Source organism: Phaethon lepturus, unplaced genomic scaffold, assembly GCF_000687285.1.
Source record: "Phaethon lepturus isolate BGI_N335 unplaced genomic scaffold, ASM68728v1 scaffold15888, whole genome shotgun sequence".
NCBI lineage: Eukaryota > Metazoa > Chordata > Aves > Phaethontiformes > Phaethontidae > Phaethon > Phaethon lepturus.
The window spans coordinates 1-26,713 of NW_010558423.1; the positions used below are offsets into that span (position 1 = coordinate 1).

Genomic DNA, 26,713 nt, shown 5'->3' on the forward strand with positions numbered 1-26,713 from the left:
CTGCCCCCCTGCGCCCGCCGGGCAGCGGTTTGGCATCGATCCTCCGCGGGCTGCCTGCTGCGGGGTGAGCTGCCCGGGGAAGGAGGAGGGGAGAAGCCCACCTTTGTTTAGCCGTTCGTAGGGATTGCGTGGGTTTTTGCGTCTAGCCGAGCTCATCCGAAGTCGAGCACACCCTGGCTTGGGCTTTAAGCACATGGCGGGTAACTTCGTACACGCGTTTGTATGAACGGGCATTGCTGTGGAGACGGATGCCCCCTTTTTTATTTTCACTGATAGTTGCCTCTTTGCCCACCTGCCCGTTTTGAATGGCGATGTCTGTCTCAATCAGTATATTTCTTCCATCGCCTTTACTTTCTGAAACTTTTTTTTTAGCTTGTCCTAGTACTCTCAGATTTTTCTCCCTGACTAGATAATATGTCATAAGAAAGTGTATCTTGTAAAGGTTTTGGAAGGCAATGGAAAAGTTTGCATAAAACATGATATTTATTCACTGTTTATGCATTTCCATGTTATTTTCATATGTAGACCATATTTAGCTGGAATTATGTGACTGCATTTCAATTACAATCATTTTGGCTTTTGAAGCAAAGAGAACACGGCACTCTTAGGAAGCAGATATTTGTATTTTATCACCAAAAGTGCTTTTAATCTTACTTATGGGGTAGGTGTTGTTGCCTATCTGGATGATTGATGCTTAATTTTGAGTATATTCCTTTCCCAGTAGTTCCCAATGTATTTTATTAGGAGGTGACTGTGTCTCAATAGACTATCACATTGTTTTGGCTTTCTGCGACTCCTTTCTGGCTACAAATCAAAAACATGAATGCTCTTCCCATGCATATCTCCATGTATGTTCAGGACATATGGAGATATTCATATGGTTTTGCTAGTAGGGAGGAAATAGATTAAATGCATGTAAAGCGCTTAAAAGGGTGTATACAGATTTACTCACATTTAAGACCCAATTATCATTCCCTATTCCTTGACAAAGCTTGAAGAGGTGTTTGATGAAATTTGGTTTACAGGACTCCATTGTTTGTGTGGAAAATGGGACAGATTATTTACTGTTTACGTATTGTGGTTCAATAGTTGCCATTTTCTTGTACTGACATAAAATTACAGTCATTTACCTTAGGTCATGCTATGTAAACAAGTGAGAGAGAAAGACCCCCTCCACTCTAGCCATTGAAAGAGTGACGTTCTGGAAGATCCTTCTAACAAAGATAGAACATGGAGAACAAATATAGCTAGTTTTAAAATGATATCTATCATGGCATTTAAAAGGATCAGTGTATGATAATGATGTGTTATGCTGTCCCCCACACCTGCCCCCCAGGTAAAATCTCAGTCATGTGCAATTTGTCTTGTAAACCTTGAGGTAACTCACAAAGAAATAACCAAGAGTGAAAGCATGGTGTTAATCTTGTCTAGACACTCTAAAGTTGCCTTTGCCTTTGTAAGACTTTTGATTGGGCTCTCTTGAGTTAGCAGTTTCCATGAATTATTATCATTTTTTTTTCCCCATGGGACAAGGCTGTGGTTAGTTTTTGAACAAAACAAACAAAGTTCAGTAGTAAATTACTGCAGAGAAGACTTCATGCCACTGTAATGCAGCCATTATCAATACCTAATAAAAAAAAGGCACATAAAATATTTATGGATTTCTATTAGGTCATTATTTATTCTTTCCCTGGTTTGGTTTTGTTTTGTTTTTTTCTGGGTTTTTTTCCCCCGTTATCAATGTTTCTAACATCATCTCTGTTTTTCCTCTTAAGATATTATGCTTAGCACAACCATCTAGTTCAGAAGAATTCATTGCTTTTGAAACAATAACCTATTTCCTATACTATTTACAAATTATTATTCAAGATGGAATTTTCCCAGGTACCTAAATAATGTAGGAAAATATCTCCTCTTTGAAAATGTATCTTACAAGGTTTAACCAAAAATCAAGCTGTATTTCAGATTCCCACCAGTAGCTACAAGAGTCACTGTTTTCCACAATATTGAGCTTAATATGAAATTAAAAAAAAAAGGCAAAAGAGAAAGTATAGCAAGAGAAAGTAATTTTGTTTCTTGAGATGGTATAATTTTGCTCAGGAATGACAATGCTTATCAATTCAAAGAGAACTGGAGTAAATGAGTTGTGTATGAATATGTAGGCATAGTAGAAACTAAGTTATTCAGTGTACTGTGTGTAATGTCACAGCTGCCTCTTAAAATGAGAAAAATTAGTACAAAAAAGTGTTGACATTTTTTGTTTGTACGTGTTAATGATGGATGTAGAATAAAGCATGAATTTTGGGAAGAAGAGGTTTAAAACCATTTATTGTCACTTTGCAAATCATAGAAAAAGTTGCTTATTTAGTGTACCACTTAGCAAAGAAATATATGAAAATAGTACATGGACAGTGCCCAGGTACTGCCTGACGAGCCTATAGACCATCTGCTCTAGAGTTACAACTCATGATTTCTGTCTAATGAAAATAGGTGTTGATCCACTGAGTAGATCTAAGAACTCTAAGTTGTAGCTAGACTCCCCACCATGCTTAGGATAATAAAAAATGATCCAGCCAGAAGCCTGGAGTGCATGCTGTAAATCCCCAGTTACCATAGACAGCATAATACATCATTAGCATACACTGATCCTTTTAAAGGCCATAATACATACCATTTTTAAACTAGCTATATTTGTTCTCCATGTTCTATTTTCGTTAGAAGGATCTTCCAGAACTTCACTCTTTGAATGGCTAGAAACATCTGCTTTCCTGATTAAATGATTCGTAACCTATTTAAAAGATTTATGTTTATTTAAAATTTTTTGTTAAACAGCTCTGCACCCTCCATGATTACCCCAATGCATTGATAGACAGCAAAAATGTCCCCTCTCACTCTTTGTTTTGGAAGAAAACCTCTTCTACTTTTCTCTTAATTCCACTGTTTTTTCATCCCCTGTGCCCCCCACCTGCATGCATTTGAACTTGTCTTGGTCGCACACAGGTAACCCAAATTATACACAGGATTGCAGGTGAGTTTTCACCAGGACCTTGTGCTGGAAACAATACTTCCTGATCTCTACTGAAATAACTTTCCTGGTACAGCCTATAAAAACATATGCCCTCTTCATGGACATACCCCATGGATAGTTCAGTCATCCTGTGATCAGTTAGCCCATCAGTGTCCTGTTCAGTAATTTCCACTGATGAGCTCCAATCTACAGCAGAAATTTTTGGTGTTCCTACATAGAAGACCTTGCATTTTGCATGTCTGAATTTTGGTCCATTTATATTCATATTTTCAGAGATGATCACCCACTTATTTCCTTGTGATGCTCTGATTCTCCATTACTTTACCGATGGTTTGTTATCCACCACTCTTATCAGCCCCATGCCAGTTATCAAGTCCATTGAATATTTTGTGTAAATATTCAGCTGGATCATTTCCAGACTTCATCTTCTTTGCTGTTAACCCCTGTCAGTCTCATAATTCATATTTCAAAATAATATTTTTTCCTGTGTGACCCAGCTTGCATTTTGCCAGGTAATCCTCACCTTGTTCAGATTTCCTTATACTTTCTTATATACCACTTCACTGAAAGTGAGAAAGATGAAATCAGACATTTAGAAAGTGTTTTCAAGCTAGATGCTACACTAATTGTGTAGTCAATTCAACACTCAGGTAAAGAGAAAATAGTTTCATTTTAGTTAATATTGATGAAGCAAAAAACCTTGACTCTGCATTGAATATTTCCTATTCTCATAACAACTATCCTCTCCTGAATATGTGTTTCCGGTACTTATATCAGGAGAGCAAAGGAATACATCTTTCCTCATGTTCAGCTCTTCAGAAACAACAAGTACACAAGAATGGCAATAGAAGGGTGAGAGGAATATTCACCATTGGTAAATGTTATTTGCAAATTCCCAGTAAATATTATAACTAACAAACATGTTAGCAATAGCCTGGTTGGCAACTGTAAAGAGTATCTTTCATGCTGGATTTGCTTGACCGTGATCTGTTAAAACTTCAATTGTATTTAACAAGTGAAAGTGAGATAGTAGAAAAGAATCATTTAGAAAAGTGTTGACTCAGGAGAGATATTACTACTATCAATGATAACAACAACATATTTGCCTATATTGTGGTGGAAGATATAGAGGAAAGGATAAGAAACAAAAGTGTTAGAGGCTAGAAGTTGGTCCTGTGGAATGATATGGCAGTTGTATTTGATTATTTGAGGCTTAAAAAGTCAGTTTTGCTACAGTTACTTTTAGAAAGAAGTGCACTGACCTTTTTAAGAGCTTGTTTTTATTTTCATAGTATGTGACTTTACATTTAAAGAAAATATGTATTTCCAAAGAACCTTTCACTGAGCATCTTGAAGGTACAGAGCTTGAACACTCATTTGCGGAGGTCAGTGTGATGTGCTGTGCCTCAGTACTGTAGTCTTGTGTGAGGGAAATGAGGCATAGCAACACGCCTTGATTTATTTCTATATGGCCAGTCCTTGAATCACTGTAGTGCTTATGGATCTACTTACCTTCAAGCAAGTGATGGAGTCCCACTGCTTTGCCTGAGTTATGAGGCTTCATTCTGCTGTAGTGTCATAGCTACAGAGCTCAAGGAAAATCTTATGTACTAGAGAATACAGCATCCATCCTCTGGAGTGAAACTTTAAATTCTAAGTTGTAATTTAAACTAGTTTCTACCTCCCCTCTACCTCTTTTCATTTAAGCTGAAGGCTTAAATGAAGAATTTTAAGTTGTTGGAGAGTTGCAGAAAAAGTCATTATGAAATGATCAGCTGCTTTTCAGACCATCTTTTACTAACAGCATAAAAACTAGATACAGATCCTAACTAAAATTCTTGCAATTAATATGGATTCTGGTGGCTAAATTCAGCTAAATGGCTGAGTTTTATATAAAGTGCAGTGGAAGCTGCAGATCTTTAAAAGTGACATAGGGAAAAATGACACAGAAGGGTTTCACTTGGAACCAATTTAAAGCAATGGTTAAATGTCAAAATGAGTCAAATTCAAAATAGAGTATGCAGTGTCCACTTATTCTCGGTGACATGATAATGCTCATCAGCCCACCGCCGCAAAGCGGTCCTGGCTAACGTCTGAGGCAGTCATGTAACAACTGCAAAGAGCTCACATTGTGAGGTTAATAAGATACTCTTTTCAAACTCATTGTTTCATAAAATATAGTCCTATGGAACAGTTAAATAAAGGGTTTAGAATCTAAATACCTTTTGCTAGTGAATCTAACAAATATAGGGTGGGATATTTCTGCTGGGTTTTTGGTTTGTTCATGCAATTTCTATGGTGGGTTATGTAGCATTTTACTTTTTCCTTCGCAAATACAAATATTCCGATTCCCAACTGGATTGTGTAGGAATACCACATTGTGACTTAAAAATGCTCTAAGGCATCTGTGTCAAAAAAATGGATAAAACACAGTTGTTGAAGGCATTATTTTATGCGGGATATCAAGGTTTTGTATAAATAAGATTGAGACCATTGGATTTTTATTTTTTGTCTTATGACCATGTTGAATTATATACAATTTTGTTTTCCATCTACTGAACTCTAGACATGTCATTATGTGTAGTGCAATACATTTCAGAAACCGTAACAACTACTGTCTGTACAAACACAGAACAAAATAATGATCAGTGTCGAGCTTACAGCATGATATGAGACAATAGGAGAATATAGACAGAAAGGAGAGTACAGAAGAACAATATGACAATTCCAGGCAGTCATAGAGGTGCCAAGTACCAAACTGTTGTCAAGAGTTTGCACGGTCTGTAGCAAAGGAGGTTCAGAAGAAATATCATGGCATTGCAACCACCATCAGCCATTATCTTCCTGACTCAGTCTTCTTAAAGCTTTTGTACAATACATACAAATAATGCGGTCTTCTTCAGAGACTAAATGATAATTATAGGGGAAGTTTAATACTAAGTCACGGATTTCCGTTTTCTACAGGGAGCTCTGAAGAAAAGCACAATGAACCTGGCACTTCCATCTTAGCTTCTTGCTCCCTAAAATCATCTGTACCTCTGTTCCCCAATTGATGGTCCTAAAAATGTGGTGAGATATATGATTTACCTCACACTGTCAGGATTGGAACCAAGACTCTTTCAAGGGACGGCTAAAGTATTTACCAATTTTATTTTACCTTACCATCATCCAGATTCAAAAAAATCTCTGTCAGCAATGGCTTAGAGATGGACCAGATGAATTTTCAAGATCCTTCCTAAACGTATTTTCTACAATTCCAAGATTTCATTTCCTGCTTTGGTGGAAACATCCTTGTTAGGACCTCTATCTTAAACAAAGGCATCATATAAGTCTTTGTTGCTGTTTTTGAAGCCTTCCAGAATTTACATGAGCAGTTAGCATGACACCTACCTATAAGAGCGTTAAGGAATTTCTTGGTGGCTTGTTATCTAGGAAGTGTAAGTGCTCAGGAGAGGTGACATTTTACTCATGTTGTGTGTTATGTAGTGTGCCTGGATGTCAGGATAGGCTTTTTGGGTAACTAAGTATAAATAAGTCAAATCTAACCAAGCATCAACCAAGATAAGCTTAGAGACTCCTATCCAAGATCAGAGAAAACTCTGAATGTGAAATAAACTGTGAGAAAACAAAATTATTGTTCAAATCTCAATACCATTGCTTTTGCAGTCACTGCTTTACAAATTCATAAATTGTCTCCCATCCCTGACCACAGATGTTTCTTGCAGTGGAAAGGTAAGGCTCTGCTCCTTCAGCTGTGCTGCTGTGGTGTTCTGTGCTAAAAGAGTCGGCTTTCAGAGAGCTGGGTTCTTCAGGACTGGAGAAGCTGAATGCTGGAAGAGGCAGCACACTGAAAAGTAAATGCTTGGTTTTCCCATGGGCAAATAGTGTTTAAATGTACGGAGATATTAAACCAACTCTACTCCTCAATATTGGCTTCACTTCCAGTAGAGTTCAAAAGATTGGTCCTTCGCTTCTGTAGGGAGACCATGAGGCTGGTTGCACTGACTCCCCTGTGACACCTTCCTGTAGTACAAGGGGGAACAGGTCTATCTCCTCCCATCAGGCTGCCGTGTGACATCCACTGGGTCATTGGTAGCATCTCTCATGAAATTGAAAGAATTCCTTGATGTGGATGTGTGGATGTGGGTTACAAAGCCAGCAGTGATGTGGGAAGGCATTTTTTTGTGAACCTTGGGTAACATGCTGTCCAGTGAACGCAGGAAGTTCAGCCCGGAATGAAATGTTGCACCTGACTGCATTAGAAAATGACTGAAAAAAATCTTTGGAAGAAAAGATAGTAAGGAATTATGATCTTGCTCATAGATACTCAGAGAAAGTAGGTCCTATCCTGCCATGGCTGTAGTCGTGCAGTCTTTTCTGAATGTGGGCATAAAAATGAAGGAGTCAGGGTTTTTGTTGGCCAGGCACAAGACTCTTTCTTACTTTTTTCTATCTTCCTCATTAAACAGCAAGGCTGGGAAAGCAGAAGCAGAAACCTTCCTGATGCTAAACCTAGTGGGCAGTGACACCTGGGACCAAGCACTGAAGGGTGGAAAAGAGGAAAAGATTGTCAAATTCATTTTGGAGGTTTCACAGTAGTTTGACTTAGCTGGAGTGAGATAATGCTGCGATGCTGGGAAAGGTGTGGAAGAGAAAAGGTTGCTACTGAGATCAATCAATACAAACCAAAAATTTCTAAGAGGATATTCAAAGGAAAAGTACAACTTCAAATTCAGCCTGGCAGTGGCGCTCCACAGTATCTTATCATGGTAATACCTGTGACGGGAAGAAACAAAAAGTGGGGGACTTGTCCACCAAACTTAGCAGGGGAGGCAAGCACTTTCTGGAGGGGGGAAGAGCAGCAGTAGTAAGCAGTTTGCACATCAGGGGACCTGATCTCTCTTGAGCACAGTTCTGCTTATTTTCATGAACTAGTTAAACTGATTACCTTCAACTACATTACTTACTGCCTAGTGTAAGCCTATGTCGAGCTGTTGCTGTATTTGATGTTGTACTTGTGAGCGCTGTATATGTGTGTATACGTAAGCTTCCCTGCAACAGGAAAAAGTAGATTATTCTGCAAAGATCAAAAACTTGTGCTAGCAATAAACATTTTTTTCTTAACTAAATCATATTCTGAGTTTCCTTGGACTCAATCACAATTTGGCATGAATAATAAATACAGGGTGTTTGCAGAAACAGAACAGTCATATGTTTTGATTTTTTTCTCCTTTGGTTAAAGAAGAACAAAGCTGGTTTACTGTCTGGGGTTCAGTCTCTAATACATTAACTGTTTTGAAGAATATTGCTGGCTTTTATTTGTCTGCATTTGATCCCAGGAAACTACTTCCTTTATCAGTACCTGCAGATGAGCACTGATGGGGCCTGAGATGCCTCAGTATAAGAAGAGGTTGAGCGTTAATATGTTTATCAAGACCTAGAACTGATTCTTTTAAAACAGTATTACATGGAACATCCTTCGACTTAATTTTAAACTCTTAGAAATTAACATTATACTGTATAAATGATACATCCTGTGTATACAGTACAACATTATAATGTACACTTCAAGATCTTATTCTTTGTCTAATTTAGTAGATGGGCTTTTATTGTACTTCCTCTATGCAAAATTGTTGGGGTTTTTTTTGGTGGATACAAGTACTATGCCTTTATAAAACACATATTTCTGGAGGAAAGAGGAAAGAATGAAGGCATCTGTTACTTCACCAGTGAGTGCTACCAGGTTTTCCCTTTCAGATTTCTCACTTAGCAGAATCTGACAAATATAATGAAAGTGCAGCGTGTGACCAGTTTTCAGGTTGTCGTCAGGAAAATCTTAGTGTTATATATTGGCTTATTCCCTTAGGCAGTCAGCATTCACCTGAAGTGTGCAGCAACAAGGGACTCTAAGAGTAGGGGTATACTTTTGTATCACAGAAACAAGGGCTTTCTTCCTCTTGTTCCCAAATAAGTTGTTTTTCACCCCAATAACCAGAAGACTTGTTTTCACTGTAATCGCCTCTCACCTGATCAGTTTGACCTCATCTTTAGCTTCCTTAATTTCCACAATAACTCTTACCAACTTGTGTATTTTCATAAGTAAATGAAACAATCTGGATGGACAGGCTAGGATTTGTGAGGCAATTGGACGTTTTTTTTTTTAAAGTTGGAAAATTGAACTGCATTAAAAATATTTGTAAAAATCTGATGTCTCTTCTTAAATCACTGCTTCAGTTCTAGAGGCTGTCAACTTTCTGTTTTTGCCAGAAATTTGTTTTTGGCTGTCAGGAAACCTAGCAGTATGCAACCAAGGAAAGCTTACCGGAGACTTGTCCCTTAGGGACATGGTTTAGTGGTGGACTTGGCAGTGGTAGGTTTGCAGTTAGACTCAAAGATCTTAAAGGTCTTTTCCAACCTGAATGATTCTGTGATTCTATGATTCCAGTTTACTTCACTTGTATTCAGTCCTTCAGGGTTCTTTTTTCAGTTTTGCATGTGATTAGTCTCTGGTATAACTAATGGAAGATTCTATCTATAATCGGTTTTTCTGCTACACACCTTTTCTATGATCTCTGCCACTGGTCTTGACACAAGAGTATCAAACTCTATAATGCTTTTATTCTTAGAAATGTTGTGTTCTATTTTCTGACGTGCTTATTAAGTGCTATATAGACACATAAGTTACTTTCATTCTTTCCATAATTAAGACAAAGGCATTTTTCTTTTAAGTTGAAGGAGCCCTTCTTAGAAAGCATTACTAGAGTTGGTGGCAGCCTATTGTACAGGTTTCTAAGACTTTAATGATAACTAAACATAGTTGATGAATTTGAAATTAATTTCCTGAATTTTATATCCTCATATTTTCTTCATAATATCATATAATAGAAAAGTCTGTATTTATGTGTTTATTTCCACATTCTCTCTCATTTTCTCTATTTCTTTCCTTAAAAAAAAAAAACTAATTCTAGTTCTTTGAAGTTTGGACACTTCTAGATAAGTTCTACAGCTGATGTACTTTTCTGCCCTGTTGTTTTTAGCTTGATTTGGTAGTGAATGAAATAGAACACTGGCTTTGTCATTGCATTGCTAACACTGTTCTGTGTAAGAACGACTGTTGTATTAAGTAAGATAAAATATATGAGGCAGCATACTGCAACAGACAAAAAATATTTTCCATCTTTTTCCTACTTTTGCAGTGATAAGGGAACACCTGCTGTTCCTTATTTAAGATCTAGAAATGCAAACTGAGTTAATCCTTCCAAGGAATTATTATTTCCTTTTGATATTGTTCTGCCTCCCTTGCTGAGCAATGAAAACTGTTCTTAGCTACCCTGTTAAAAGAGAGATGCGATACAATCACAAAATCACCATTAGCCTGAGTGTCCTTCACACCTTTCTGAAACTATCCTCTGCTTCCCACTAGATTGTTTTCACATTATATTGTGAAGGTTATTTTATGCCTTTTGGGGTTAGGTTTAGATAAATCTTTGTCCAAGCTGTTAAGCCTGAAAACTTTTCTGGGGCAATACCACATCTTAGGCACTGTGATCTGCTACACAGAGCTTGAAGTCAAAGAAAAAAGCTAATCAAACAATCCTTTCTGAGAAGTAGGAAAAAGTTATTATTTTAAGTCCAGCTTCACATTTGACTGTTTTATCCTGTGAAAACTACAGACTCTTATGTGCACGGCATTGCTGTAAAACGAAGTTAGCCTTTACTGAGATTGGTTTGGATATAACGGGAGGAACAGACTAGCCAGAAGTCTTTCGCAGCTCCACGAGATTCCTCTCTGCCCAGCCTTGGCATGTGATTTTTCAGCAACAGTATGCCAATTATGCCATTATTTCTAACTTTTCCATCCCAGTGAAATGTCTTTGAGCTCTTTTGCTTACATTTTTAAGCTAAAGTGTTAAACCTGATTGTTTTATGATGCAAATAATAATAGCAGATAAAAATACCTTAGAAAGAGAAATACAGTTTTAGTGTGAAATTCTCCACAAAAATTTCAGCATTGAAAGACTTTCTTGCAGGTTTTATTGATCTTCTGCTAAACAAAATGTCACCACTAATTTCTGTGAGATTTTGCTGGAAAAGAGTCATAGAGTAGAGAACTTTTCCTGATGATCCAAACTTTCAGCAGGGTAATCCTTGCTCATTTGGAGTTAGGAAGCTCTCTACTGATGAACGGGAGGAGAGAGCAGCTAGAGAACGGCTGCCTGGGCAGTTGTAACCATTGGCTGTGGAAGGCAGGATGTGCAAGTGGAGCTCGTCCGGTGGCTTGGCAAGTTCTAGCTGTCACGAGGATAGCATCTTCCCTCTGAATGGCTTTTCACAAGGCTTTTCTGAGAGTGAGGAGAGGTTATGTTTGCTGTTTAGAAAAGATTAAGTAATATGTGGCAGTGAAGAGATACCATATTTTCAGTAGTTTCAAGTACTTACACTGAGTGCTGCCATGACTTCAGACCTTTGGTTCTCCTAAGCCAGGAGCCATCAGTCTGTCTCACAGGTGTCAGAGGGAGCACAGGCACAGAATTTAAATGCTTTGATAGAAAGCGACCCTTTCAGTGTAGTAGCTGTCCCTCACAAAGATACTGCTTGTGGCATTCAGTTTTCTCACTGTTTCTCATGAGATGCAGAGAATTTTGAATGCTTCCCTGGGCATACAAACACTAACGAGTAACTCCAGGCTTGGCTCTCAGCCTCCTAACCTTCCTCTGCTGGGTAGATCAGATACATATTTTGATCCACAGACATATGTGGATCAATGACATCCTGATGTTTTGAGTGACAGGATACCCTGGATGTTGCAGAGAACCTCCTGCAGTGCTACATTCTAATGTGGAAAAGAAAAATACAGCCCAGCAGATCACCCTGGAAAGACTGCTAACTACTGTCATATGCAATATGTTCCTTCTAGTCTTTAGTGATAGGAAGCTGATTTCCAGTCCTTTTTCCACCTGTATTTGTTGATTAGGATAACACCCTCCCCAACTGAAAAAAAAAGAAAAGAAAAGAAAAAAGAAAGGATAGATTGGATGGTGAGAAATAAATATTTTTTTGCTATTTGGAAAGCTTTCCATTCTGTACTGTGAAGAAACCAAGGCAGTTAGATATTATTTTCATAAATAACCAGAGGAAGCTCTGATCTACTGATTTACCATTTTATCCTATTTAAGAAAATATAATACAGATACACATGTATTTTTAGAGAATAGCTCTCTTTCTCTCTATATACATAGATATTTTTATATGTACATTACTCTCGTCAAAACAAACCCAGTGGATGTGGTAGGGGATCTAGAACTGAGTCACCAATATTTGTTATTTTCATCTAACATCTATAATTAAACTTATTTGAGATTCTATTTCAGTGATTCTACAGAATTGGTATAAGCACGTTTAATACCACCGAATGTTCCAAGCATTAAAACTAACAAACCTCCTGCTACGCTGAGCAGTTTTATCCTCTGCAGTTCACTATTTGTTTGTGCTTTGCATCTAATAACTTCTGTTGTTAAAATTAGAAGTTGTGTTCTTTCCATTAATATCTGTCATCTACCCTGTAAATAAGCATACTTTTATCAGGCTGAAACTGTCTTTACTTCATCACTGGAAGGATTTCCCAGAGGCAAGTAATGCAGTGATCAGAGAATAAGTAATCAAATGAATCTTTTTATTTATTCCTGTTGTGCAGTGATATAAGGTTAATCTTTACAAGTGAAATTGTGGCTTAGAGAGTCTGCTGACCTTCTGCTGTTAATGCCAACCACCAGCCATAATCTGTGAACTGTGTCTGGTCTGAAGTCCTCCTCCTCCCCTCAGTCACCTCTGTGCCACCTGACATGAAAGGCTAGGAACGGAGATGAGGTGGATTTGGTTTGTTTTTTGAGGGTACATATGTTTGCTTTGCTTTAAATCTTTCATATTTCACTCCTAATATTAACAGTGGATAGATAAGGCAAAGGCCCTGATTTCCTTACTTATATTTACTGTTTTCAGCAATGCATGGTCCTATCAGCTTTGGTGTAATTGCTTGTGGTGTGTAAATAAACATACTTTTATCAGGCTGAAACTATCTTTACTTCATCACTGGAAGGATTTCCCATAGGCAAGTAGTTCAACAATCAGAGAATAAGTCATCAGCTCCTACAAAAAAATCTTCTGCAGTTAGGTGGCCATTGTACGTACAACAGTCAATCCATCTTTTCCAGTCTCAGTTCCAAAACTACTGATTCCATCATTAGATACCTATCTGTAAATCTTGAGATGAAGAAATTTGAGTTGCACTGAAATTCTGCACATTCTTTATGAAATAAATATAGCTGTTACTATCAGATCTTTTTTGTACCGTTTCTACACACTCTGGAGGAAAACAGTAACAAAAAATGAAGTATCAAAATAGAAAAATGTTTTAATGTCAACTAATAACTCAGGCTATTGTTTCAGCTGAAGTTGGGAAAAGTTGGTCATGTTGGATCAACAGAAGTTTGGTCTTGAACATGTAAGAAAACCTTTTGGAGGCCTGCTTTTACTTCAAAATGGCCGACAAAGAATAACAAGTCTTATGAAATTAAATGATTCACACAGTGAAACAGTAAGAATCCTAGCTAGAATCAAAAAGCAGACCCTTTCTGTCTCCAGATAACTCAGAAAAACATAACTGTAAAGCTAGATTCAGGTCAGTCCCTCTGGAACCTCAGAGGTTTGGATTTGAGGTTCCATTCCTAAAACCTAACCCCCCCACCAACCCTATTTTTTTAGAAGTATAACAGCTTTAAAAATTTACGAGACCTATGAGTAAGATGCAACTTGAATGCTGAAGTACACAGTGAAAGTCATTTAATTGCGGAGGATGGATAACTATGGGTCAGCTAAAGCATGGGGTTAATGGAGGAGGTCAGCCCTCTTGAAAGTTATTTCTTTTATTTAAACAGTCGATGGAAATCTGGCTCGTATAAGAGGCATCTAGCTTCTGCTGGACTCTGAGGTGCTTCTTTGTGGCCAGGCAGTAATGGAATACTTGCAATTTCCTTTAACTCTTCTGTACTGGAGCGCTAGTACTTAAATGTACTCGCTATATGTGCTGCTAATTTAATGAAGAACTGCCTTTTTCCACAGTGAGAGGCAGCCTTTCCTGTTTCCAGCCCTGATACTACCCTCAGGTACTGCTGTGCAACCTTCAGTCGGATCCCACAGCTGTAAAACCCTGTCCCGGTGGGTGCAGCAGGAGCGGGCAGGGTGCATCTGCCCTGTCCCCACGCCAGGTGAGCAGAGCAGATCAGCGACAGTACGTGGGTCAGCCAAGATCCAGAGGGTAGCTGAGGTGCGTGGCCAGGCACAGTTGTACCTGCAGTCCGTCTCAGGTGAGGACTGAGCTGAAGCGTAGCTCAGCAAAGCCATGGCAGGTCCCAACCAGGCTCCTTGTGGCTCTTTCTCACGCAGCTCATTTCACGGTGGCCTGACCCAGGCCTGAACTACAACGGGGCTCCGCACCCCATGGGCAGCGTGGTGGTGCTGGTGTAGGGGATGTTGGTCATGGACAGCAAGGACAGTTGAGTCAGAGTCCTGAGAGATACAGGTTGTTTTTTAAGTTGATATTTAGGACGCGATGAGGAAGAGCCACAAGACATAAATGTCTGGACATCTGAAACGATCCTTAAATGTTCTTGAGATTCTTGTGATTTTGATGCTATTTTCAAATCCCTAAAGATAAACCAGGCCTGGACAGTCACACTTATAACATGCAGGTTTGCCAGTTTCTTTTGAAAGGTTTTTCCTGGGGAAACATCAGTGCTATCAAAGTGATGAGCTTTAATCTTAAAATGACAAATGAAAAACCAGCCTACCGCTCTGCGCTTCAGGCACACTTCTGCTGCAAGTTAGAACTGGCATCATTGATTTGAAGCCCATAGGGTTGGTTAGATTTAAAAACACTAAATGGGAGGCAATCCCAAGTGAAATGTGAATCTTTCTGACCCTTTAGTGTCCTTACTTGCCCCCAGTGTTTCATTTGTAGTTGTGGTTAAGAACAGAAGAAATAATTCTTCCAGTTCCAATTTTGGAGATGGGCTCCTCATCTCTTGGGATATGAATTTAGAAGAAAAGAAGGAGAACAACTGATACTTTGTCTAGGTGTTTGGGTAAAATCCTATTCACATGGCTCCCTAACCTCCCATTAACATAGCACTGAGACTCGTTTTCTGAAGTCCTACTCTGTAAGAACAGTGGTCTCAGAGCCACCACCAAAAGAAGCCTAAAGCAGAGGTTTTTCAGCTTCCCCCTGGCATGTTTGGCATTATAGAGGCCTCCACATGGATAAAATTGTCAGATACTTCACTGAGGATTTTGTTGGTAGCTTTATCTAAAGAATTTTCCTTCACCTGAGGATCACTCTGGTAAATTTTACTGTAGGAGAAAACAGTTTGGTCCACTGAATTTTGACATTTTATTCCCATAGCAACTTCTCTCGGAGAGCCTTCCAGTTCAGTTATTAATGAGTTTATCCTCACAGTAACTCTGAAGGAGGTGAATATTCCCATACTGTGTAGCTGAAAATGAGGCTTCCTAGTCTACTCTGTGTTTCCTGATCTCACAGGGAAGTCTATTACAGTTAAAGTGGCATTTAAACTTTCTGTATTTTAGCAATACATTTTCTCTAGGAGTATCTTTTCTGTTGGACGTATCTGTCAACCTTTTTCTCCTTGCAATAGATTTCAGAGATTCTTTTTGTCAGCTCATTCATAAGTAAGCAACATCGTCAATCAGAAACCCTTTTTTCTCAATGACGGGCAGTTATGTTTTATCACTCACGATGTGCCTTAAAGTGTCTTAAAGACACTTTACATTTGAGCAGGTACTGAAACTTTTCACCTTATTTTCAATGTCAAGTTTACCCTTTTGAAGAGCTATGAACAGCATGGAGACTCACAAAGGCTTCCATGCTATTCACTGGCTGTGATGAGGTCTAGTATATCAATTCAGTTGTTCCTTGATGACTTTTGATGTTTCCAGTGTTGCCACTAAGTTAATAGCTTTTCTGAACAAAAACTCTGTCTTGTTACAAAACAAAACTTTTTTTATAGCAACAAAAAGGTATCTTAATTAAAACTTTCACTGATCTTAAAAAAAATAAAATTGCTGATTTGTGAGTTTATAATAACAAAATATTATAAATTACTGCTTTATAATAGGGTACATGGATGAGTGATTAAGATGATATAAGAAGTTCCAATTTCTTTCCACTAAAACAAATTAATCTATGCAAAAGAAACCTTTCTACTAGAAAATATGTTACCTGAATGCTATATCCTAACAGAGTGTAGATGCAGCTAAATCAGTTGCAAAGACCTTCTATTATGGTAAACTAACCTGAAGATTTGACACTGCCTAACCAAATCCTAATGACTTTGGTGTGGCAATGAGGTCAGGGTTATGGACTTAAGTCAGCTGCATTTTTATCCAATGCACCAAACCTAAAGATAACCTAATAATTTCAGTTCTTCATGCCATGTAATTTCAGTGCCAACCTAACTGGAGAATCATGTGCTTTCATGTGGTGAGTTACAATGAATCCTGTGCACAAGAAGTGAACATCTCTACAGCACTAATTTGTAATTTTTTCCAACTACCACCAAATCTTTTCTGGCCTTTAGGCTTGTGTGGTTACCCAGGCTCTGGCCATTGATGGACACCAATGATGGCTATATAGCAAAGATACAACATTTCAGTCCACCCTGAAGAACATCTGACTTCTGATGATATTTTTCATAGTACTGAGTTATACACCAATATGTAAAACCCCCTGATTACACACTTTTTACAACAATCTGTGGCTATTTGCTGCTTCTTGAAAAATATTGGTAGATTTAGCAGTGCAAATTTGTTTCATTTTTCTGTTAAACCTAAAAGTTAAAGTCTCTGTATTTGAACTCCAATTATCTTTTTAGCTTAATGTATAGGTGATTAACCAGTCATCATAATATAAGACTAATGAGATGTTGAGCAGGGCTGCTTTAAAATAATGCTGCTGAAGGATTACACTAAACTGACCCACACAAATCAAGACCACCTAGGCTGATGGCCCATCATCAACACTCAAGTTCCTACTCTCAGTCTATGGTACCACATCACTATTTTCAGACTGATCAGATCACTGCCCCCGCCACCTCCATGGGCACGGGAGTAGCATTAGAAGGATGTCTTCCCTCTGGGGTGGGGGGTCAGCTCTGCACAGTTCTCAGTCACAGTCTTGAGTCTCTACCCCACTTTGAGCCTACGTTGTGCTGTAGTCCTACCCCTTTCTGAACTTGTTTATGCCTTTTGGTTCAGATGATACCCTGGAGTGGGAATTATTATAAATTGAATTGCCTTTTTGCAGTATTAGCCTCCATTCATGATTGCTACTATCGTATTTTGTCTCTTTTTCCTTTTAAGCTGTCTCAGCTGCTGCTATTTTGAATCTTAGGTACTTGTCAAGGGAGCTTCACCTTGATTATTGCCTGTATTATTACTCATCATTGGGATTTCTGAAGACCTTGCATTATCCCTAAAAAAGACACGTAAAACATATCATGTTCTGTGCTAATTTTTGCAGCTCACATTGTCAATGGTGATGCTAAACAGATAGTCATTCTTTCATGTTTTATACTGCACTGCCCATGAGGACATGTTAGCTGATGGGCTAGATCCCTTCTAGATTGTCCAACTGACTTTTTGTAATGACAAAACACATTCTATGTTCCTTTTATTTTCTGCCTAGCTCTGCCAGCTCTATTTGACTTTTTTTTGGTTTATTAGTAAGAAACAATTTCAAATTCATTTGTTTAAAGAAGTAACTTTGCCTTTATATAACAGCAGTTGTACTTTAGATTGTATTAGCTTAAATCTTTCTGGCATAGGATCTTTATTGTTATTCCTACTTACTTTCAGAAGGGCAATTGGTTGCCTTCCTGGGATTGCCATCTAAGTCAAAATACTTGCTGAACAGATAATTTTAAATTTGTCTTTACCTTTATCCCCTGTCATCACTTATGCATGAGGAGAAAATGCAAGTATTAGCATCAGTATATTTTAATGGGACAGGGATCAGAGTTTGATCTCTACTTTGATATAAAACAATTTCTGTAAAAGTAAAATACATAAACCCTGTACTAAAAAGTACTGTAACTCCACTATGAAGGTGACTATCTCATTCTACTACCCTTGAAACTAGACTTCTAACAAAACTAGCCTTGTATGTTATCATAAGGTGTCACAATTAGCTTAATCCAATCTAAAAGCCCGTTCTGTCATGAAAAAGGGTGCTACTCTCTCCTGCCTATTCCTGCTTTCTGCAATGTGCCAGAGATAGTGTCCATGTGATTGTCTCATTTTCTTGTCAAGTTTTCAAAGAACAAGTCTTTTACCTGTGTGATCATGTGCTCTTGTCGTTGCACCACATGACAAGGATCATAAGGAAGGGCTAAAACACAGTGTTGGTGAGGTGGTCTTAAAGAGAAATTTGTAGTGTGTGTAAGCTCTAAAGCATATAGGTTATGGTCCTGATGATATTGGAAAATATAAATATTTTCTACTTCTTCTCATTATTAGGCTGTCTGAAAACAGAAATCTCCTGTGAAAAGCTAAAAGCAAAATGAAAAGTAAGTTTTCTTGAAATGTTCTGATTTCAGCAAAAAAAAAATCAGACATGCACACAGACTCTGCATGGACACAGATAGACAACTATAGTAGCAAACCAAAAACATCATGAACCAATACTGAGAAATTTTTAATTTCAGCAAAGATCAACGAAGACCTTTTGATTTTGTAATTCTTTCAGTTCCTTCTCCAGTGGAAAAGAGGTAAAATGCAGGCACAAAGCAAATGATGAGAAAGATGAGAAAGACCCCAAAGCTAGATAATTTTCTGTTTGCTTTCATTGGAGTTGAAATCAAATTCTTAATCAAAAGATCAGAACTTTCATATTGCTTTGTATCCATCAGATTGACATTATTTATTTAAAAGAACAATTTTTTCCTCTCATCTCTTCCTACATTCACTCAAGCAAACCATGGCAGGCAAAAACTTGCTTTTCAATTACACTCTGTTTTCCAGACACCTCAGAGTATCTGTGTATGCCTCTGAAATAGAGTAACCTGTCTGGAGATCTCAGAGGCAGCACACTAAACTCTCCAATTATGAATTTTTATGGTTAAATTTTGGACTAGTTTTAAAGAAGCATAAAGACAAGAAAATTGACTTCATTTTTTAATCTAATGCTCCCAAGGAGGAGTGTGGGAGACTCAGTCACAAGAGCTCTTCTGATAAGTACAATTAACCTATGCCAGTAAAGACATATTCATGCTCAATCCTTCAGAAAGTAAATAGCTAATTTCATCAAATCAGTGTTAAAATTCTTGTGGAGCAAAGCAACGGCCAAACATTCCCACACCTGCCACAGAGCAATAAGCTTTTGGTTTTGCACAGGACAACAGTTAGTTCAGTCCCTGGAGCTTCTGGTGAAGTCCTTGCTAAGGCTACCACTGGGCAACCTTTCAGTAGACTTTTGTCAAAACCAAATGACAGCGTTCTTACATCAAAATCCTACTGCACTTTACAGCTATAGGACTTTTTGTGCCAACTTCAATGGCTTATTGACAAGTTTTTGCTACCTGTAAATCCCTCCCAGTGGTTCACAGAAGATGACAATCACATCCCTCAAAGCATCAGGATGACTTTTCTTAGTTTTGTTTTGGTGATGAAATCTCAAATTTCTCAAAAAATTTGTTTTTACTCAGAAACACTCAGTAGTTTCAGTTTAAACTTCTCTCAAAGAAAAGCTGCAATGATTTGCAGCTTGTTCTACTTACCCAAGGAAAACAAACTTTGTTTTACAGGTTTCAGGTAGCTGCTTGATATATTTTTCAGACTAGATGTATTTAATGGCAGCATGATTTTATTTTGCCTTCTTAGAGGCTTAAACAGCTCTGGAGAGAAATTTTCATTTAATCTTGGGTTCAAACAGATTCTTGTTTACCAAGGAGTCGCAGTTGCCTTGTGAATGCAAAATTGCATCTTCATTTCTTTTACAGTTTTTACAGAATAACATTAGAAAAGGAATCGTTTTTTTACAGAATTAAAAGGGAAGCAAGGTTTTGAGAATCAGTCCTAGCACCTTCTTCTTTAGCAGCTTGGTTATTTTCAAACTTTAGTATTCTTTGGGTTTTGAAATTTTTTTCTGGTTGTGGCAACACATACCTCTTTCTCTATCAGTGTAAATCATTAGCTGATTCACGAAATTCTTCTAGTCTGCTTTTATAAGATTTTGGAAAATGGTTGACTGTTGCAGCTCTTTCCAATATTCATTTTAACTAAGACATTCAGAAAATTCCCCAGCTGTTTAGGAAAAGAACAGACTTTTAATGATACAATGCGAGGTGGATTTCACTGAACACAGTGTAGAATCCCATGATGTTGACACTGCTTTTGATGAGCAAACTGTGCATCATCTAAATATTCTGTGAATCTGATGTGTAGCTAAATTGCATGTGAAGTGCTACCTTGTAGGAGGATTAACATAAGGAAGTAAGAATTCCTGTAATGCATCACAGAAGATGTTATTTATCCCACTTTTTAATCTGTGGTATCAAATATTTATTGATAGAATCTAGAAATGAGAGGTATAAAATGATACTTTTTTAACACCGTAGTGCTGAGGTTTTCTCTCCATTTCTCCCAATCCAGAGAAGAAGTTGCATCCACTTCATCACATCTGAAAGGTGACATAGATGGGAGATAATAAGGAACTCTGTCTACCTCTTTTGGGTTTTTCTAACAGAAAAATGTTAATTTCAGTAAAATTTCATTGAATTTTGGAGCAGACATTTCTTCTGAACAACTTTTTAATGGATAATTGAACTTCTTGCCAAATCAAAATGCCATTATTTTCCTTTACAAAAATTAAGCCTTATATTACTAATGCAAAGCTGGCTTTGAAAGTTTAAATGGAATTAGTTTACCTTTTCAAACTGATTTCATTTTTTGTCTCAGTTCAAACCTAGACTACATTTCTGTGATATGACATTTCTTCAAAGGTGTTGGAATCCGATACGCCTATTCCCTTCTGTAGATCCAAATCTTGTACCTGTTTACATCTCCCGTAATCCAACGCATCAACAACTCTGAGTGAACAAAGTGTGCATCATGCAAGTGCTATGGGTATACCTACATAATGGGGACTACAGTCTAGCCAACGACCTCATCTTGTACATGGACATAATCATCATCACAAGGAAGCACAGTGTATTACTGAACTACTGTGAAAGAAACCACTTTGGATCAATCAAGAAGTCTGAAATGAAAGTCTTTTGATAATACCGAAATATTTCACTGCAAGGAAACTGAAGAATATATTTCCTTTTGTAAAATGGACATTATTCTGAACTACTTCTGGAGATGCAGAAGGGGGGAAGCTGATTATTGTTGTAATCTGCTTGTGATATTTTAAAATGGAAAAAATGGTAGCAGTTCAAAATGAAATACTTAAATACTTTAGTTCAGTTGATAAAGTAGGAAAATTACATTTTCAAATCAACAGTCATAATTTTTGCTCCATTATAAACCTTATCTTTTTTCTTTTTTTAGTGTAAACTAATGTTCAAGTATCACAACTTCCCAAGTGACAAGAATTACATTTTCCATACATCCAATCTGCAAACATGATCCCACCAAAATGCATTTTGAAGTTCAAAGCAAAATTAGCTGAATTTTAAATAAAATTTGTTTGACATACAAAGATCTTAAATTCTTTCTAATTGCAAATTGAGACTAAAACACTCATTACGCTTGAAGAATTGAAACATTGTAGTGCAATTTAAATGTAAAGCCCCTAAATACAATGATAGAAAACACCATGCTCCATCATTAATGAGACCAGCTCTGAAACGGCTTTTTTCTTGATCTTCAGTTATGTAACTCTTTCTAATTAGTAGGTTCTCCAATCAACTAATGTATAGGAATGTCCCATCCTACTCAGAAACCTAATGAAGGTATACAGAATTTGTATTCTTTGCTCACCTCGAAGATAAGCCTGGCTTTATCATTCTGTCAACAAACATTTCACACTTAATTTGAACAGTATCTTTCTTTACTAGTGCACTTGCCATGAATAGACCATGATGGAATGTGACTCCTTATGACTACCCTAACCATTTTATGCCCCTTAATCCAATTTTTAAGCTCTATTCATGTTTGTCTTGCCTAAATCCATTCAAGCTGGTGACTCCATCATGAGTACTGAATATATATGACTGTATCTCCTTGGTTATTTGTATTATGTGTTTTTGTGTGGAAGTACAGTAGCAATTTTAACAAACTTTGATGGCTGCTGAGACCTACTGAGGTTCTGTCAGCCTCATGACTTTGAAAAAGGCTGGAGAATCTGAAAAGTAGACAGACATATAAAGAAGACTGCAGAACTAGTTGGAAATCCTAATAGCACTGCTGTCCAATGAGTCTCGGGTCAAACCATACAGGCCAAATTTAGAAGGAAAATCTGATTTCGTTATTACTCTCTTTTTCTGATTCACACAGAAGCAGGAAGCATTAAGACACCCTGAAACAGACATGCAACATCTAAGACAGCACTCAGACTTAAATAAAAACCCATTTTCTTGGCTGACGGCTGTGTCACATTTCTTTGTTTCTGTTTCTGTTGAGATCAGTGAGAATGAAGCTAGATGTCATGAAATGCTCGTTGTGTTACAAATATGGCTTGACTGTACATCTCCTAATGCCTTGGTAGTCATGTTCTGGTTTTGGCTACTGCCAGACAGTCCAAATAAATCAGTGGGGATCAGCTAGAGAAGGACAGTATCTGGATTTAGTTCTGGAGGCTTATCAAGTCCTTCCAATGTTTTTTGAATCGAAAGGCACCCTAATTCCTTTTCTATGATGCAATGTATGTGTACGCCCTAGCTTTTACCTTTTTGGATTGGATATTTGTTCTTGGAGATAAAAAGTTCGTTCAGGTGATAGTTATTTAGTGTGTCTGGACCAATCACATACACATGCAATAAATATTCCTCAGCTGCAGTAAGAATGACAGATGTCAGGTCTATGTAGGATCCAGCCAAGATACATATTGCCTCCTGAGTTAGATGTAATTTACACTTGAACAAATGATGGGTAACATGAATATTTTAGATTATCAAACCTACAATGAAAAGAGTAGAAACTTTGTGTTCTTGTGTGATGTCATAATTTAAACACGTAATGAACTGCATTGATATAACAGTTCATTTGGGGTTTTTTTTTTGTTCAAATCATTGTACCACTCATGAATAATGCAGCAGAGGTGAATGCATATAGAAGACTTCATTGTTTTAACTTATATCATTATGTACATAATACTGGTTAGTTTACGCAAAAAAGAATGATAGGCATTTCCACTAAAACTATTCAGCGTTTTTGTAGTATGGTTGTAAAAACACAAAAGTCTGTGAAGTGCATATTTTCCCCAAAGTATACTTTGTCCTTGGGGAGCAGTGGAGCAAGAAATATTTATTTTATCTCTCACAAGAAAGTTTTATATCAAATGTTTGTTCTATCAGCACTCATGCTGTTGAAAAGATGCGCTTGAGAAATGGTGTGGTCTGAAGCGGGAGCCAGATTCTGCTCTGAGCTCTGTAGCAACATCATGCATGGGATTGGAGTCAATCATTGACTGATTTCTGTGCCTCTGCTTCCACAGTGGTGCACACTTTTCACACTTTGAAAATTGCTTTCAGTCTTTATAGTGCCTTTATAAAGCACCATTACCTGAATTGGCTGTCGCTAGTCTCCTGATTACTTGTGTATCTAAACACTAAACTACCTCCTATACCTGATTTTACAGCTGCTTAGAGGTGTAATGATTCCTGTTTCTACAGACAGGGGCAGAAGATATTGAAGCACTTGGCTGAGGTCACGTGAGAAGGCTGTGGCAGGAGAGGTACTCTGTGTCCAAGTTGGTGACAAACCACTGGGCCATCCTTCTAGATATTCCTGATACTTTTGAGTATACTAATGTATTTGGTCAAGTACCTGTAATGGCTAGGACCACATTTTTTAATTTTTCCAGGCAAGCAGGGTGCTTTCATTCAGCTTGTGCCACCCCATCCCATTGCCATCATTCAAGCTTTCATTAGTTCTACTGGAAAATGCTCTACATGAGGCTACTTCAAAACCATGAAAATAATCAAAGTAAGGTATACTTGCACTTAAGGTTATTAATAGAGACTTGAAACTGTGAAATGGAATTAATTTAAGATCTACTTAAGTGTGACTGAACTGAAAGAAATAAAATACTTTAATTTATATGCATATATAGCTCATTATTGAAATTAACAGGCATCACTCACTTTAATACTGTATCATGCAACAGATGCCATAAATACTGACCTATTTTCTCCCTTAGTTAGCCAAATATCTGTTTTACTCCATAATCCTTCTCAGATTTGAATTAATGCTGACTTTTTATAGGGATGAAGGTGGGACATGATAATATATCTTGATTTTTCCAACTTCATGAAAATCAGTGAAACTGAAAGAAAACTCCCTCATACTGTTTTTAATGGTCCCATTTTCATTCTGTGAATTTGTGAAAAATTAGCTGAAGACAATATAAACTAATTTTGATTTCTGAAAACTGTCCATACTCAAATTCAGAGCTGGTGTCTAAGATCTCCAAAGTATGGTGTGGTAGTACAGTGAAAGAAGTGCTCAAAAAGTTGGAATTTTTTTTTCTCCCTCTTGAGTAAAGGATCCCAGGGAAGCTATTTACAAAAGAGTAATAGTCATATTACTGTTACTGAAGAAAATGTCCTTCTGCCAGCCATACCATTATCTCAGTGGGGCTTTGTGCTAGAAAAATGTCATTAGCTACAACACCAGGCTCCACAAGAGTTGGAGGTGTCATGTTTTAAAGGACAAGAATGCAATACTTGCGATATCCTCATTGCATAGAGGAAATGGCAGTGTCTGATCTTGATAATATTTTAAACATTGGAAATTCCAGAGGTCATGGTGAGCTGTAATTCTGCTCAGAATAAGCAGTGACCTGTGGTGTTCTTTTTTAACGAAAAGGGAGAAAAAACATATACAGAACTTAAAAAAAAGTGTGATGAACAAAATAAAACAAAAATTTTGAGAGTGTGAGATTACAAACACCTGAGGAGAATGACTACTGTAGTTATAAAGTGGCAGTGAACTTAGCTTGACTGTTCAATGTTTATCAGGGCTGTGATGCTAATGTGCCTTCTGCATGGCTGATCTATTGCTTAAAGCATCTTAGTTTTACTCAGCTGAATTTGGTATAAGTCTCCACTGCAAAGGTATCCCTTCTATTTTCCTTTCCTAACGTCTCAAGGGAGGAATTTCCCCAGTTTTTGAATCTACAACGTTGTGAGTACGTTTGAGTGGTCAAAAGAGACCATGTTGTCTCACCTTAGTGAATTAACTCTTTCGGGAAGACCACAGTGGTTGCAAGCCTAGCAGATTTCAAATGTAAGCTCAGTTGTGTTTACATACTTCCACACTCACCTAAAATTATCTTTCTTTTTTCTTGCACAAAATGTGTTGCAGTTGTCATACTTTGATTTAAGAAAAGACTTATGTGACAATGATCTATAGGAAGAAAATACTCTTTTTTTCTTAAAATCTGAAAGTGTAGCATCCCACTTTCTATTAGTTAAACATAAAAACTGAGAAAATTTGATCAGTTGCTGTGGCTGGGTTTTTTAACCATTTATTTAACTAATAATCCATCTTAAATTCCATGGTTTAATGCCTCATTTAATAATTTCTTTCTTATGGAAGTCCAAATTGCAATTAAATTAAATTAAAAAAAGTTGTTGTGGTCATTCAGGGAAATAAACACCATTAAAGAAGGAAGTACAGAGAAATAGAATAAAATTAAATGGACAATAGAAAATGTCCTTCGCATAGCTAAAAATAAATGCTTAATCTTAGTTTTACAAAAACAAAATAATTCATTAAACGGATGTATTTCAAAACCAGCCAGGCTTCAGGACAATAATATAGTCAAGTCTTACTGAAATGTGGCGTGACTGAAATTTAGATAATTAGAGTCTGTTTCAACAGTTTTCCAGTTGTTTTTAGGAACTGCCCTCAGCTGAATGACTGCAAGGTAAAGAACAAACTCAAAGTAAAATTTCATTAAGGAACGTGTTTCTTAAAAAATGGTAAAATAGGCAGGAAATGTTAGAAGGTTTGAAAGTAGGGGAGTGACACAGACAACACCATCATGCTGGAGGGAAAAATTGCTGAATTTTCCCTATCGAAGTAATAAATGAGGTTAACACATTGTTTTGAACCATTTCAATGCTGTGTTGAATTCCTACTTACACTTGAGGATCAACTTAAAGATCACAATCATTAAGCTCTCAAATCATCTGTTCAGGGGCATGCACTTGGGAGGGATGACTTGTGGGAACAAGATTTAAGTTGACATAAGTCTGTGTGGAAAGTGGGTTGGCTAATCTCACCATCTTGTCCGTGACAGCAGTATTGTCCAGCAGGAACTGCAAGACAATGCCCCACTGGTACAACCTGTGGGCAAAGATCCCAACTGCAGGTCGTTGACGGACAGTCTTGCTGGACAGTCTTGCTTCTCAAACTAACTCTTAGATGATTCAGCACAAAATTTCT

At 37.5% G+C, this 26,713-nt stretch overlaps 1 protein-coding gene across 1 annotated transcript in view; it reads left to right on the forward strand.

Moving 5' to 3' along the window:
* Positions 1–193: 193 nt before the first annotated feature.
* LOC104625441 (serine/threonine-protein kinase 32B-like) overlaps positions 194–26,713 on the forward strand; it is a 36,985-nt gene continuing 10,465 nt past the window's right edge. The window contains exon 1 of the mRNA XM_010293065.1: positions 194–200. Coding sequence (XP_010291367.1) covers positions 194–200 — 7 coding nt within the window. The remainder of the gene's footprint in view (positions 201–26,713) is intronic.